Source organism: Schistocerca cancellata, chromosome 2, assembly GCF_023864275.1.
Source record: "Schistocerca cancellata isolate TAMUIC-IGC-003103 chromosome 2, iqSchCanc2.1, whole genome shotgun sequence".
Taxonomy (NCBI): Eukaryota; Metazoa; Arthropoda; class Insecta; order Orthoptera; family Acrididae; genus Schistocerca; species Schistocerca cancellata.
In genome coordinates this window covers 797,851,376-797,867,587 of record NC_064627.1, presented here as the reverse complement: position 1 = coordinate 797,867,587, position 16,212 = coordinate 797,851,376, and the positions used below count along the sequence as shown (strand labels likewise).

The 16,212-nt window shown below is 41.5% G+C and overlaps 1 protein-coding gene across 3 annotated transcripts in view; it reads right to left on the bottom strand.

Moving 5' to 3' along the window:
• LOC126162651 (klaroid protein-like) overlaps positions 1-15,826 on the bottom strand; it is a 167,839-nt gene extending 152,013 nt beyond the window's left edge. For 2 of the 3 annotated variants that reach the window (XR_007535094.1, XM_049919287.1), the window contains exons 1-3: positions 15,373-15,826; positions 15,128-15,275; positions 14,753-14,976 (exon numbers count right to left, since the gene is read on the bottom strand). Coding sequence is in view for 2 of the 3 variants with exons in the window: in XM_049919287.1 (XP_049775244.1) it covers positions 14,753-14,976; positions 15,128-15,275; positions 15,373-15,488 (488 nt within the window). In the remaining variant the exon portion in view is untranslated. The remainder of the gene's footprint in view (positions 1-14,752; positions 14,977-15,127; positions 15,276-15,372) is intronic. The other variant, XM_049919288.1, reaches the window with a different exon arrangement.
• Between the last annotated feature and the right edge of the window lie 386 nt (positions 15,827-16,212).

Sequence of the window (16,212 nt, the reverse complement as noted above, 5' to 3'; positions counted from 1 at the left end):
TAACTGATATCTGCTAAACCAAACAGAGATCGATCTGCCAACGGTTGGACTAGAAAGCTAAGAAGCAACTCACTCAAAAACTTACGCGATGATCACAATAAGTTTTCCTTTTTAATTTTTGAAATTGAAGAAATGTGTACATTGATATAATTGTTTGATGAAAAATTAAGGAAGGAAGGCTACAGTGTAACGTCCAACATCTAGGTCATTAGAGACGGAACACGGGCTCGGATTGGGGAAGATTCCGCCGTACACGTATTTAAGGAAACTTGACAGCATTCGTCCCAAGCGACTACCACAATGGTCAGACTGTAATTTGAACGTAGTCTCCCCGGAATTCGAATTCAGAATCTTGACCACGGCGAGGTCTCAAATTCTTTAAAATTGGGGAAGGGTGTGGTACGCACGAGGCAGCACAATTTGCCGCAACAAACTATAGCTCTACTACAAATTCAGCCACGATGTCCAAGGAGCAGCAACAATGAAAACTGATTTATTTGCATTTGGTGACCTGTTCCGGCTGCACAGCCGTTGTCACACCAATTTAATATTCACACTGAAGCGACAGCACAGACAAAGTATCACCTCCTAGCAGGGGCACCCGCAAAGGGGGTTGTGCGGAAGGCTATGAGGGCAGTTAGCCCTGGTGAGAATTCATTCAATTTATGAATATAAAAAAGGGCCTACAACCACAAGATCCGGGTTTTTATGATCTAAAATACTGGAAAATTAATATTAAAATGATCCTAAAATAGAAAATATTGATAAAAATGAAGTAAAATAAAAAAATATATGTGAAATCACATCGTCCCAGGGCCCGGCGGATATAAAGGACGTCGAGCATCACTGGAAAGCGTTACAAACTATTTAGACGTTAAATCGGTCAAAGCGTGGTTGTATAATCAAAACCTGTTCCCAAATGAAAACAAATTACGAATTCGGCAGTTTGAAGAGCAGCACAGTTCCATTATCCGTGATGCCGGGCCATAACATTCTAGAAAGACGTGGATATGCTCGTTTTCTTGATCAGAATTAACACCGTATCGATTCTGAGGTCGTTATAGATTATGTACTCGCTTTTGCGGGAAACTTGTTTGTGGAGTCATAGGGATGTAAACAGGGCGTAAAGTGGATGATTTTTCTGCCAAGAGGACAACTGTGGCTGGTTGCCCCATTCCAGTAGGATATCGTGGCTCCGCAGGTACAATGGCTGATACCTCCGCGTAGGAAACTGCGAAACCATTTCAAAAGGCACTGTCGCAACCGATGACGAATGCCGCCGCTTTTACAGTCCCGTCTGAGGCCCTCTTGTGTACAGGAGCGTAACAGCCAGCTTCTCATTAGCAGACCCCACTTCATTTCTCTGGATCACCCTAAGCAGAAAATGTTCATTTCACACGATGCTAATTAATTACGACGTGGTTGCCAAATGTAACCACCAGCTTCGGACGGATTCGTTGTATAATACTTCGATAAATTTGTGGCGTTAAACCAGTAAAAAATTCCGAGCTTTCGACAATACACCCAATATATTCGTCTGAAAATCGACTGATGTCAAAAACGTGACAGAATTCCGCAGACGTGAATGATGTGGTGGCACCCCCGCCGTAACTGGTGGTTATACAGGAGCCATCTATGACAGAACGCCCGCAGAGGCAATGTTCCAATCACGATTTACAGGGCAACTCCAACTGATGGAGCAAATTTCAAGAATTTGCGTCTCACAAACCACAAAAGGCAGAAACACAACTCCAACGCTTCTACACATAGAAAAGATGGAAGCTTTGAATGGTCGCATTTCAAAGTTCAATTCAAAGCCGTAATGGCGACGTTGGTTGTTTGTAGGAAAATGGAGCTCAAAATGAGCAAGCAATGAATTTAAAAATTCCCTCAACCAACGCTACGACGAGTTCTGAAACAACATCAGCATTATAGGCAATTTTAGACGACAAGGAAGCGAACAATTTTTCTTAACGATTAATTTTTCAGTTGAAGGCTTTTTTCACATTTCTGCTAAATTTAATCACCATAATGTAAATTTTGGGCGACTGAAAATCCTATGCTCGTTATTCAACGCGGAAGAGACTCGCCGTGAGTTAAAACCTCCTTCGACATTGCTGTAAAAGTTTATGGAGCGTTCTTCTTATTGCTAACACTGTCACGGGAATCAAGTATGCTAGAAAACTGGCTGTTTCCCTAACTTCGAAGTAACTCACGACTTCGTGCATGAAGTCGCTCAGCCTCACTTTTCCAACCACGCCTGACGTTACTAGACAGACATCATTCCAGGATGTTGGACTGAAAGACGAGGTGCAGAAGAATAAATTTCATCGTCGGTGACCTCCCCGGTTTTTATTGATGGATGTAAATAAAAGATCGTATTTTTGTCTCACCTACGCTTGCTATTATTCACGATCTATCACATCACATTGTCGAAGCTGTGTATTCGATAATTAGAGACTAGCTGGCTAGTATATGACAAAAATATGAGCATTATTTTTTATGCTTGTCGTGTAACACTTGGTGTCCACGTTGAGTGTACAACCATTTGAACCTTGAAAGCTGTTCCTACTCCATCCAAGTACTCTGGACTTGAGCACTTTGCAAAGAAAGAAATTTTTGAAAAACGCTTCATTTCGGACAACTTTGTATTACATGGAAGTACTCCCGTTAAGAACTATCATGTGAATTCGATCTGCAAGGGAGCCATAAATCCTGTTTTCTTCTCAGACGAGAACCATGAACAGGATTATAGAAAATCGGCTTTTGCTCAATCCACGTTGATTCCTACAGAGATTTCTAATATCAAAAATGATATGAAATGACTGAATTCTACAACAGATTGACGTCTGCGATATGGGTCTACAGTTAGGCACATGAGCCCTACGACCCACCTTGGAAACGAGGATTACATGCACTTTTTACAACAGCTTTGAACACTTCACTGCTCCAGCTGTTTACGATAGACTATAGACAGAAGGAAAGCAAGTACCTTTGCATAGTCTTTGAAGGATCATTATTTATCTCATCTGGTTCAGTCGCCTTTCTTCTGCTGAACGATTTTAGTTATTCTTTTCGTGATCGCTTATCGCAATATCAGTCACATAGGAATTCGTGAAGAAGGTGGAAAAGAAGTACCTTTCTAAATAAACAAATCTCTACAGACGAAATTCGTTATTCCATCTTTTCTATCATGAAGCTCTCTCAGTTTTTGTGTAAAGTTTCTGACACAGCTATTGGATGGGGAATGAGCTTTCTAATCCCTCACAACCTTACGTAGTACAGACACGTCAAAAACGCAGTGTAATAATTTTGGATGTTATCTCCCGGTGATTAAAGTCTGGTGTTGGCTGCTCAGGTAATCTGAAATCTGTAAATTGTAAATTGTCGCCTGGTGTGTCTGCCATGTCAAAGTCTCAAAGCATGTGTTCCCACATTTACTTTCTGCATTACCAATGACTGACATCTGACCTTCCAATTAGCTTCGAAAAGTCAGCTGACGTTCTGTACGGTGTGTTCTTAACAAAGCTGATATCTGCATCGGCTCTTCGTAAATATCCGACGTATATCCATTGTACAGTATGACAGGTACTAGCAAACCTTGAACATTCTATTATCCGGAAGTTCTGACTAGATTCGCCATATCTTCCAATTGACGTAATACTTTTTTCCGTGGTCCTTTTGCAGGACGCACAGAAACTGCTACAAAACAATATTTTTAATGAAAATTCCTTCACTAAATTATAAATTAGTTCTCGTGAAAAGAGCTTACGCCCAGAAAATCGTTTTTAACTCAGTAACTGTCAATGTTGCTCTCCAGCAACAGTAGTTCCCAATACACATTGTAAGTCCCAACGCAATTTAACTGGCAGCTTTGCTCTTTGTCATCCACTGGCTTCGTAGAGTTGTCAGAGCCTATTACCGTAGCTCAGTATTTTGTTACCAGGTGACACATATCAAGCGAGTACATGTGCCTGCAGCAGTGACTTGCATTCAGTTGCTTCGGCTGCATATGAGGGAAGACTTTCACGCAAGCGTTGACAGTTCGTTCTTATAATAAAAAAGAATACGACGCACTATTTACTAAAAAAAACACGCGGAATTAACATTTTTCCTCAAAAATTTAAAGTGGGGTCAAATAAATTGTTACTTCAATTACGACACAATTTTTACCAACGCTCATTTGTCTTTCGCGCCACGCATCTATTGTGATAAATTTAGAACAATCATCATTTTACAACCACTGGTCAACGGCATGGAATCGTCCGTAGTCTTGTTATGAAGAGCGAAACCCGTACAACACAAGAATATCTTTGGTGAGGAGCTTTGTCTACGGCTTTACACCCTAGGAAGCGCATCAGGTAGATTACACGCACCTTTATCGATTTTTTCTGTGCTGGGGGGAGACAGGACGTGACAGGGCGTGGTCTGGTACCAACGGCATCACAGTCCACGCACCCGCGTTACGGTGGGCAACCGTTAACGCACGACACAATGAATAGGCTGGCTGCCATTCCATCAATTTACACCATGAAACCAAAACTGTCGACATCTACAGTTAAAGCATCTTCACTTCCAAAGCTCCATTTTACAGTAAGAAACAAATTCTGAAACGAGCTACACCATTTACCTTTCACTTGCAATTTTAAAGCCAGCCGCACATGGAAAATTCTTCTATCGTCTATTTTATGTGACACATATTCTAATCAAATTTAGAATGCGAGCTACCACTTTATTAAACCTCCCAGACGGAAGCAGTATTAATAAATGTCGAGGGAGTTATTAATCTGAGTCGGAATCATAAAAGTTTCAACAATGTTTAGTAACGCATTGGAAATTGCCTAAGCAGATACTTCCAAAACGGGGCCGGAAGCCTGGTGAATTTTACAGCACTGTCTGAAAACAGCAGCTGGCAATTCGTAAGCGGAACTAGCTAGCAGGTGTGCAGGAAATTCAATACTGCCGGTCGTAGAACATGGGTGCTTCACGACCCCCAATGCTGTAGCCGCAGCTGGGGCTAACACGAAGATTCGAAAAATACCCAAAGGGCTTCACTGTGCTGAACAGAAAAGAGCTCCACTATGTATAGTCCAACAGGAGGCGGCGTGACTATCCCTTCTTTCTATCGAACAATACACCACAAAGAGAGTTAAATAAGAGATATGACGTTCTGGGCCGTACGTTGCTTTTCTCATAAGTCTTTTTTCATTATTCAAATGTTTAAATTATTGGGCCAGCGGCTGGTTGGAATGTAGAAAATTTCAACAACAGACGTGGAAATATTCTAGTAATATGTAAATAAAATAATTTATATTGAACACTACAGTCTAGGATAAATAAGTAACCAGGCACCGCTGAAGATATCACTCGATATGATAAGAAGTGTGCCGTGGTTCAGAGAGAGCTGTCATCGCAACGAAAACTCTGAAAATTCGTATTGGGCTTCTCCGTTAGAAAGAAAACAATACATGTTTCTGTGTTTTTTTGGAAATTAAACTCCTGAAGGGGTGAAATAGGGGTCGGAATTTTTATGAAAGTATTTCGTTACATTAAAAGATATCTAAAGTTAAATCTATGAAAACTGGTATTTGAATTCTAAAGAAACATGTTAGGGGATGAAAGTTTCTATGGAAATAACTCACAAGAACTCGAAAGGCAGGATTAACAAAGACCTCGGACTCTGGCAACCAGAATCGCTTGTTGATCTGAACTAGATTCGAAAAGACCATGCTTCCAAGACCTTAATTAACGTGAAAATTTACAAGATTTTGAAATTTGTAAACAATATTTCCATTAAATAAAAACAAAACAAAAAAACTGTGCAAACCATACAGTCTGCGCGGGCGATGCAGCGGACGCTAAACTAGGTTACGATACTGATATAAACGCCTTGCGACTTCGAAACCGGTGGTAGTTCCAATAAAGTACTTCGGTTGGCGTTACTTGTACCATGCAATATGCTTTCTGTTGACTACTGTGCTAGGAGTTAAGAATGAGTAAGACTTGAAAAGCAAACGTCACAACGAGTCACGCTAGGAAAACAAATGCAAAATACGGGTAGAACACGAACGCGATTTCCTCCTACCAGCTAAAGGCGTTGAAAAATTTGCCTCCAACACGTGTATTTTGACAGCGATTTTGCGACTGCACGTGTGAGAGGTCATACCGAGTGCACACCTGCACATGTCACGTGAGACGCAGAAGACGTTACGTCATAACTCGCCGATGACCGCAGAACAATGGGGACTGGTGAACGCTTTCGACCTAGCGTGTCTGCCTTGTGCTGTAGATCAATCGGTTCCCGGGCTCTCAAGGGCATCGGCCGCTTGCAGTACATGGTACAAGGCACGTCATGAATGACGAAAACGATGCGCCGAAGACAGCGTTAAAGCATGCTTACTGCGTACAGTGGTGGGAGGGAGGCTCGCAGGAGGAGAAAGATTTTCTGCGGAGCAGTCAGCAGTTCTCTCTAGATTGGTAACTTACTCTAGAGTAGGATACTCAAACCTTTAAATATATAGCCCATTTTTTATTTATTTTACTAATAAAATTTTCCAACCTCCCACTGTTCCACAGTAATGGTATTTATAACGTAGGGAGGTAATTTTACTTTACTAAATTTGTAAATTATCGTTGGTTGGTGCTTACGGGCGCTCAACGCCGAGATTATCAGCGGTACATTATGGTTACAATAAGTTCAAGCATATAATAGTAATTACTTACGAAACATTTTGTCATAATTTTGAGTAAGCCTAATGCAAATGTTTCTACAGCGCCTACCACCCACCGTAAAAGCTGGAACGCCCATTAGAAGATTGTAGGGACCAAAAGGTTGACTACCAATGCTTTAGAGCAACGCAAGTACACATGCTAACGAATTACCTTCATCGCCAGTGTTAAACCAAATCACATCACAAGGAAGACACCTACATGTCACCAAAGAAGTCGCATTTACGCGAGTAACACGAAGATGATGATTATTATTATTATTATTATTATCCTTTTAAGAAAAAAACAAAACCGTCCGCCGAAAATCGCCGGGTATACAGCTGCACTTTAGGTACTTTGTTTGAAGTAACCTTCATTAGTGACGACCGCTTATTCATTGCGGTGATAGGAATTGCGGTACTTAAAGAGTCCTCAGAAGATCCTTCTGCCGGTATTTTCCTTGTCTTCTTGCTTGTGTAAATCAGTTCGTTCTGAACCTGTAGCCGCGCCGTGATTCGCAACTGCGCATGCGCAGTCCCGCTGAACGTTGCCCTGTCTCTAACAAGCGCTTGCGAACTATTTGAAACTTTCGAAGACTGCCGCGTGTTTCGTTGTGTTGCCATCCCCTTGGTTGCAGCTCATCATCTATAGAGGAATCGGTAAGGCAGTACGCGCCTAGCAGGAATCCGTGTCCCTGACTGCAAAAGCAATCGCGATGGATCACCGCCGCCTACAGTGGGCCAGCGCAGCGCACACAACCGACTGCGTCCCTATGACGCCGCCCTGCAGGGGTGACGTAAGCGCGGCCGTTGGAAAGGCTGACGCGGTAGCCGCCCACGCAGCCGCAGCAGTCACGGGTGTACACTGTACTCAAACATACATGCGGCGCGGGCCCCACTCGCGTGCGTGCGCAGGAGCATCGCTTTGGGCGGCGGCGGAAAATCCCACTCGCTCACATGGCTCGCGCCCAAACGCAGCCGGAGAGCCAAGTTCTTTACTTCCAATTCGCGTCGTAATCTCGTAACCTGAAGTATGGACACGATTTGCATGGATAACTGGTTGGCATAAACTGAGCGTGTCCCCGGCAGCTAGAGGCGGCGGGACGCGGCCGAAGACTGGAATGCAGTCGCCAGAGGGTGTGGCCGCAACCTGACTCCGCGTCTCGCCAACGCTTTCCAACTGATCCGCTACTCCGGAACGACCCGTCTAGTGTCAGTTGACGATGTCGTGTTATACGTTGACGATACACTCAGCAATCCAGATTACAGAATATGTAGTCGCCAATTAGGAAATCGTGGAACACTGTATTTCATTACGCAGAGGGATATCCGATGCTATGTAACTTCATCACTGCATTGTAAGTTGGCTTGTTTGGTATACATGTGCATTTATGTGAGTAGGAAAGCCCATTATCTGTTTAAGACAGTACACTAGTCTCTTAAGCTATTTCATAACAGCATAGTACCGAACAAGTAACCCGCGATATAGCCTCATATCTGATCAGATACTTCGCTGGCTCGTATCTTATTTACTGAATGATGGAGCAGAATTTTTTCAAAAACCTCCCCAATCTCAAAAATCGACAAATTTATCAGGTCTCTGTTATCTATACCCTTCTGTGACTCGCAGAAAAGTATGTATATACTACCTCTCTCTCTCACGCGCTTATCATCTCTGATACCCTTGACGATAGCGACACAGATATTTTGTAGTCTCCAGACCACTCATCACTTTCGACTGCACAAGGATTAACATAAAATACAAATGAGGCCATTTCCGAAACTTAAGTTTTTTAGTTGTATTCGTTTCACAAAAGACGCATCGATACTGCTCCCAAATGTGAAATCGATCTCCCCCCACCTAACCGCGTATTACAGCACTGTGGCTCGGATGCTGCTCACCTACACTCCTGAACATTAAAAGTGCAGCACTATGAAGTGGTTGCGGGTTAAGGGACCAAACAGCGAGGTCATCAGTTCCTTGGTCATGAGAGTTCATCTGGAGTCAGCGACTTCATCTAGAAATTTGACTTAATTATGAGAGTATGTAGAAGTTGTAAAATAGAACTCTTGAAAGCAACATTGCCGCCAGAGCTGAAAATAATGTAAAGACAATTAAATGTGCAGCTACTCTTGAAGGTCCCGTGTGGGCTGTATTTATCATACGGCAGCGAAACTTCGTAGATACGCTAATGCGAAACAGACTTACACTGGAAAAAATTTGTTCCAATTTTGGCCACCAGGCGCATATGTGGAGCTGTGCAGCATCTCGTCGACGTCTCTGGTGCTCATACTGAACAACTTGTGTAAGTGGCAGTTAATAACAAAAATCAACATTATGCGATTCTCAATTGTTTGACCTTTTGTGCCCACACCGCATTCCCAATCCATTACATATGGAAACGAAATGAGACATGTTCACTCGGCCGCACACAACCGTAAATTCGTCACAGGCCTCGAGTCGCGAAATTAACTTGTTTGCAGCAAGGCAAATACTCAAAACGGCAAGGCGGCGATGTCTGTAGTGCCACAGACTATCAATCACTCAGCACGGGACTCATCATCGTTGGGACTTCCCTTACGCTGCAGTAGAGAAGCGTCATCAGTGGTGTGTTTAACAACACACGGACACAGACAGTGACACCAATTTAGCATTTTTATGGGTAAATTTTGCACGTGTTCAAGCGATGCTGCACGAAACACTTCAATTTAGCATACAGCTCACTTTTAGCAGTTTTCTCGGTATGTTGATTATGTGCTTTTTGCGAACTTCCAACATGCTGGAGTAATTGCAGGGCAGCAACTTGTAATCAATACAACGTAAAACAGCCAAAGCTGCAAATTTCAGTTTTATTTACTTGATGACTAGTTTCGGGTCGGGACCCATTTTCAAATCATCGCGGGAGTCAAAACGGTTATTTCCCCAAAATATAGCAATTATGACGAGATAAGAAACATATACGTGTAACTACGTGCAAATAAACAGTTAGTGAGCATACAGGCAACTCTCTAACTGAAACTTCCTGGCAGATTAAAACTGAGTGCCGGACCGAGACTCGAACTCGGGACCTTTGCCTTTCGCGGACAAGTGCTCTACCATCTGAGCTACCCAAGCACGACTCACGCCCCATCATCACGGCTTTACTTCTGCCAGCATCTCATCTCCTACCTTCCAAACTTCGCAGAAGCTCTCCTACGAACCTTGCAGAACAAGCACTCCCGAAAGAAAGGATATTGCGGAGACATGGCTTACCCACAGCCTAGGGGATGTTTCCAGAACGAGATTTTCACTGAAATCGAACATACTACAGCAACATTTGTTCCACGAAAACTTGGGCATAATTCTGGAGTCTTGACATACAACCATCAGTGCTACACTGGAGCCCACTGCATCAATTATGCGTAACTTCCCTGAAACAGCGGGTCTGAAATTAACGAGCAGCAACTCCTAGACAAAGAGCTAGACAAACAGAGACAGGAAGTCAGTCTTGGACATGTCACAAGGGCACTTACCTGAAGATGAACCTGGAAAAACCTACATATATCTCATGGACATCCGACGGGGGACTGCGGTAAACATCGCCTTCCGCGACAAAACATGAGTCACATCCGTATTAGTGTATTATAAACAAAAATATTCGTTCCAACTATAAAACAATACTTGAGAATATTTTTTTCCTTCGAAAATCGACGAACTTCGAAAATCGACGAACTATGTACGGATAATCCGCATGTCATCGCGAGTCAACGGCATCGGCCGAAAATACGGGTTATATTTCCACGTGTGATTGTTGTGCGGTATCTAGCTGCAGATTCCCACGACCATCTCAAGGTCACGCAAGATGTGATCCAACGGTTTCACAGGCTCGTGCAGCATTCGACACGTCGCGGTTGGCTGGGGACCGCCCAGCGATCCAATCAGATTGCAGCAACGCTCCCTGCTAAGCACCAAATGCTGCATCCGCAAACTCCTCATAACTGATACTCAAAATTGGCATCACTGCGATTCCATCCTAGAGAAATGAATTTGGAAAAATGATACCACGAAGTATCCAAACAACGGGAGCAGAGTCAACATGTCATTTACTGACCTTATCAACATGATCACTAAATTATTTGGCTTTGCAACAAAGACACTGTGGAGTGTTTGAAGAAAGTATTACCATCGTCTGAGTACAGATTCTTGCCGTAACTAATACAAAAATTGCGTTTTCAATAAACAAAGTATACACAAAACAGGTTGCACAAGTTTATTGTTAAACCCTTGACCAGGTTTCAATACAGCTAAGAGTATCTTCTTTAGAAGGAAAGCCACATAAATTACATGACATTAACATCACAAACATGCATGTTGATCTAAGAAGCTATGGCAAACACAAAGACAACTGGGAATAAAATCGTCCATGGAAACAGTAAAAACTGTTACAAGGTACAGACATTTAAGAAGCTGCACCCGTGTAACAGTTTTTACTGTTCCCAATGGAACACTTTATGTTCCATATTTTCTGCTGTCTTGCTTCAGCTTCTTAGCTCGTCCCGTACGTTTACAGTTTTGACATAGACCTAATGTAATTTATGGGACTTCCATTCTGAAGAAGATACCCTTAATGGTATTGAAGCCTGGTCAAGGTTTTTACAATGAACTTATGCAACCGGTTAAATGAATATTTCATTTATTGAAAATACATATACAGTAGCTGCTGTCAGCCATGTTTAAAATTGTGAGATTAAAATTATGTTTTGCTTCTGATGAGTTACCTACAGAAATGTTCTCACAACAGAAGCCGTATACAGTGATAACAGAATATGATATTATATGCATGAGTGGATGCCTTAAAAGGTCTAAGCCAGAACCATATGTTTGGAACAGAAGGTATGGTAGATGACAGATTGAGATTTGGTATTAATTCTGTCTTCAACAACTAACCTTTTCCTTCCTGCAGCAGAGAAATTGACAAAATCAATGTAACAAGGCAAGCAGAACCAAGTACTTATTATGGCTATCCATACTGAATACCTCAGGTATTGTAATTTTCACTGTTTAACACATACAAATATTCTTCACATGTAAAGCTCTATTAGAAACCATTTCAGTTCCATGCACCATTGATGAAATCATTGTGGACACACTTCCTGTCTGAGTAAGGCTCAAAAGTGCGATAAAGATTGGATACTTATTGATGTCCTCTTTCTACTGGTTATATAGGCTGGCAACTGGTGGGTCACAGAGAATTTTTCATTAAAGTATAATGTACGGGAACAGAGTAGAAATGAATATGATTAGGAATAAGTTAAAGTTTAGTTCAGCGAGCAGTTATGAAATGACAGGAAATGTAATGTACATTCAGCATCTCAAGCACAATGTTATTGGAGCTCAAACATAATGAGCTACCAGGAACCTCCTCCAAGACAACCAGCATCAATTCATTGGTCATGTGAAGCCTAGCTTGCACTTTTCTCGCACAACATCCTGAATGCCATTTTTTGACTTCTAAAAAGCATTTGATTCACTATCATAGTAACATTTATTAAAAAATAATATGATCATATAGGGGTTCAATAAATGTGACAGAATTAAAGATTACTTGGCCAAGACAACACAGCATGGGTAAAAGTCTATATCAGGACCAATAGCGTACTTAACATGATTCGGACAGCAATGTTGTCAGCACTCACCCAAAGTTATGATGGGAATGCAATGGGGTTTGGCAGCTGATGGTCCTACACAGCCAATGAGACACAAGTGGACACACAATGTTTTGCAAAACAAGAGACAAAGGAATACTGTCACATTCTCACCTCAATATTCCACAACATCTGAAACCCGAGCACATCTGGAAGACATGAGCAAGTTGTTTTGACAACCTAATCAAAACCTCTTAACTCATGATATTGGAAAAACTATAAAACATTTACAATTCACAACAATTAAAGCTGCACTACTAGTTCCCAACCCAGCCAGCGAATAAGCGAATGGCTTCAATTTTGGGGTCGGCAGAAGCGTCCGATCCCACGAGTCGGCTTTGACCCGTGACGTAAGGGTGTTGTCGTGTGTGACATCATGACGGCGCGGAGTTTGGTTTGAGTGTGGCTGTCTCCAGTTCTGTTTTATCTTACTTTGTCTACTTTTCTGATCTGTTCGTTCTATCTCGTGAGATTTTTTTTTTTAAATTTAAAAACGCTTATTACTTATTTTAATTATCTGCTTCCTCCAATTTCTGTTTTAGTTTATTATATTTATCTTTCTGATCTGTTCGTTCTATCCCGTGAGATTTTTTTTAAAAAAAGACAAAAAACACTAATCAGCTACTGAAGCATCTTTATCTTCTATGGGTCGCAGGGGTTACGACCCCTGGGGAGGTGGGTGGGTATTCATGCATGGCTGTCTTCACTTACACGTTGTAGCTATGCAAGGCGTCTAAATTTGTTTATATTTAGTTTGCCCCCCCCCCCACTCAAAACAACCCATTTCCCGCGCTTGTCCCGTTAGTGTCATTAGGCTTCTTGTGGGAAGTGTGTGTGTTTGTTTTTGTTTCCGCCATATTTGTGACGTCATGGGTCAAAACAGACGGGCGGGATTGGAAGCTTCCGTATTTCCCAATTTTGTGCTAGAAATTCACTGCCTCTTTTCTCACCTTTCACTGGTTGCATGTAAGTACCGTTCCATCATCTACCCAAACTGGCACATTGCCAACCTATGAGCAGCAGAGAAACACCTTCATGACAACCACTGGTCCTGATCTAGTGTGTCACCTCGGAAGGATTGTCATGAAAAGAAGCAAAAGGAACTTAACAAGAACCCTTGCTGTTCAAGTTGTAAACTGATGACCCGAAAGACAATATTAACAGAAACTTTACACCTTTCGCAAATGATGCACTTAGGCCTATCTACAATTAAGTACTATCTGAAAAGGCTCCTGAGGTATTAGGATGGATCTTTCTAAGATGTCAACAAATGAAATAATCTAAATAAACCATTATAAAGCTAAATAAAACTGTCGAGACCCCCCCCCCCCCCAATGATTTTTATATACATAACACAAAAATTTGGTTGGCTTTCCCAACTCTCGACCTAGATCTCAAGGTATATTACACATCATTCTGTTGCCGAAACATTCATTTAAGCAAATAGATAGCTTTTATGAGGCATTTACTGGGTGTGTCCCTTGACACCCAAAAATCACCACTTGATCTGACGTAGGTCGTAGTTAAGTCTGTCACAACAACCTACACAAAAAACGCCAAAAACAATGCCGATGATGACACCTCTGATCAAAGGAGGATGGCTTTATCATGAAATCTCCAAGAAAACAACTTGACAGTGCACTCTAGCTAAGAACTGGGAGCAAACCAGAAAGTTCTCTTCTACAGATTAGGCATAATACAAACAGAATTTACCATTTAAAATTAAGGGAGTTATGTTACAAAACAACACTAACAAGTTCCTCCTCATTTACTTAACTCAGACAAAATAACATATTAAAAAATAATTGTGATGATGGTTTCTGTCACTGAATTATGCTCTATTATTGTGAGACGAAGCAATTGCCCCAATTGGGCATGGAAAAATCAAATCGTATTTGGAATTACATTTGACACAAAGCTACCACACTCTCCTAATTAAAATAACGATACTCTGCTGATATCAACACACACTAGAGCAAAATTGGGGCAGTGTCAATGACTACCAATAATATGATGCAAAACAGATGGCCACGCAAAGCAAAACTTCAAATTTCATTCAGGTAGGAATTTAAATGAGTGGGATAAGATACATCGACTTTAGCTGTCAGCACCAAAATCTGACACAGTCACCACTCAACTTAAGAGCAATAGACGTTGTTAAATAACAGCAACAACAGGTGAAAACCCATTTCACTAAATGAGAATTACTATTTACACTGTTTGTTAACAGTTACACACCAAGGCGATACCACCAAGTGACAAATAGCAGCTAACAATTAGTGACTAGATTCACATCCAAGATGAACCTGACACTATCAATAACAAATATCTGAAGAACTGATATTTCACATTATACTCACTCCCAGTAATCTTCGACTGATTTATATATGTCGTATGCAGTCAGACGTGATTTACCGCCTTCATCACTTGAATATCCAGCATCTTGAATAGGAGTTTCTGTGCTAGTCACTACATTTCGTGGCTCCACCTCTTTCACAGTAACTACATCAGTATCTTCTTCACTGACTGAGGCTCCATTCACAACCGTTCTTCGGCTATAAGACTTTCGTGAAGATGTTTCTTTCTAAATGTAAAACAATTGTGTTACTCAACTAAGATTAAAACAGTAAACTTAATTTGCTGCTTTATCAACATGGTATTATGCATCTGATCCCAGTTTTAAGTAAACAAAAACAGCAAATCCAAACAATGTTTACAGCAAACATTGCACTTACCTTGCTATCAGTATCAGAGTAATCGGCAGACGCGTCGCTGTCATTAGAAGTTTTGCCAGCTTGTGCATAACGAATCTCTGTAGTTTGCGTTTGAGTGACGCGTGTAACAGTGCTGGATTGTTCACTTTTATCAGCTGAAGCTCGAGTTCTACAACGTAGGGAAATAACAATCTGTAGCGAACGTTTCATCGGACAACATAAATAAAAATTTCTGTAAGTATAAAATATAAAAACAAACTACTAACCTGGTTCGCAAGCTCCTTCTGCGAGTTGGAGTGTCAACACCAGATCTCCTCAGCGGCGTGCCTGACCGCAGCTGGCCGCTCTCTATCAGTTCATTTATGTCATTGTCAACATCCATTTTGAGAGTCCTACAAAATTGGTCAATGTCTAATTAACATTTATTTGCTACTATAAACACCAATTTACTTCCACAGCGGCATGAGTAAACGTCTTAACGCACGCCGAATGTGCGGCACTGTTAAGTAAAAGGCTCACACGCCCCCTTCACACAATCACTGATAAACAAAACTTTTTCTCCAATAACGTTAACTGGCAACACTCATCAAACAATGATTACGATTCCTCTGTTGTTGCACAACGTTACAAATTTTGTATCTGATGTTAGATTTAGCGCTCTATGACGCATCAACAGTAACGAACGGACCACCCTTTAACAGAGCTATTTACAAACTGATGTCGTAATTACACCAACGCCACTTGACCAGAGTTATACACTGCAAGGCAAAGATAAAACGCGAGATGCAGCGCCACAGGCGGTGAACTCAATAACTAAAAGAAGTAGTCACAACTTTGAATCGATTCAACGACTTAGCCTCGATTGTATAATCGAAGTCGAATACGATAACTGTGGAACTATAAAGGCCACTCAACAAAGCTACTTAATAATGCTATTACAAATTCATATTCGGTGTTAAACAACAATTATTGCAAAGAAAGGTCGCATAAAGTTGAAACCGTTTTTTGCGATAGTATACTGATTTCAATCACAGAATACTCACCTTCAGCGAAAGACTGAAGTCCAGGGGACTCATATAACTATGTTTGAAGTTGTATATGACGCA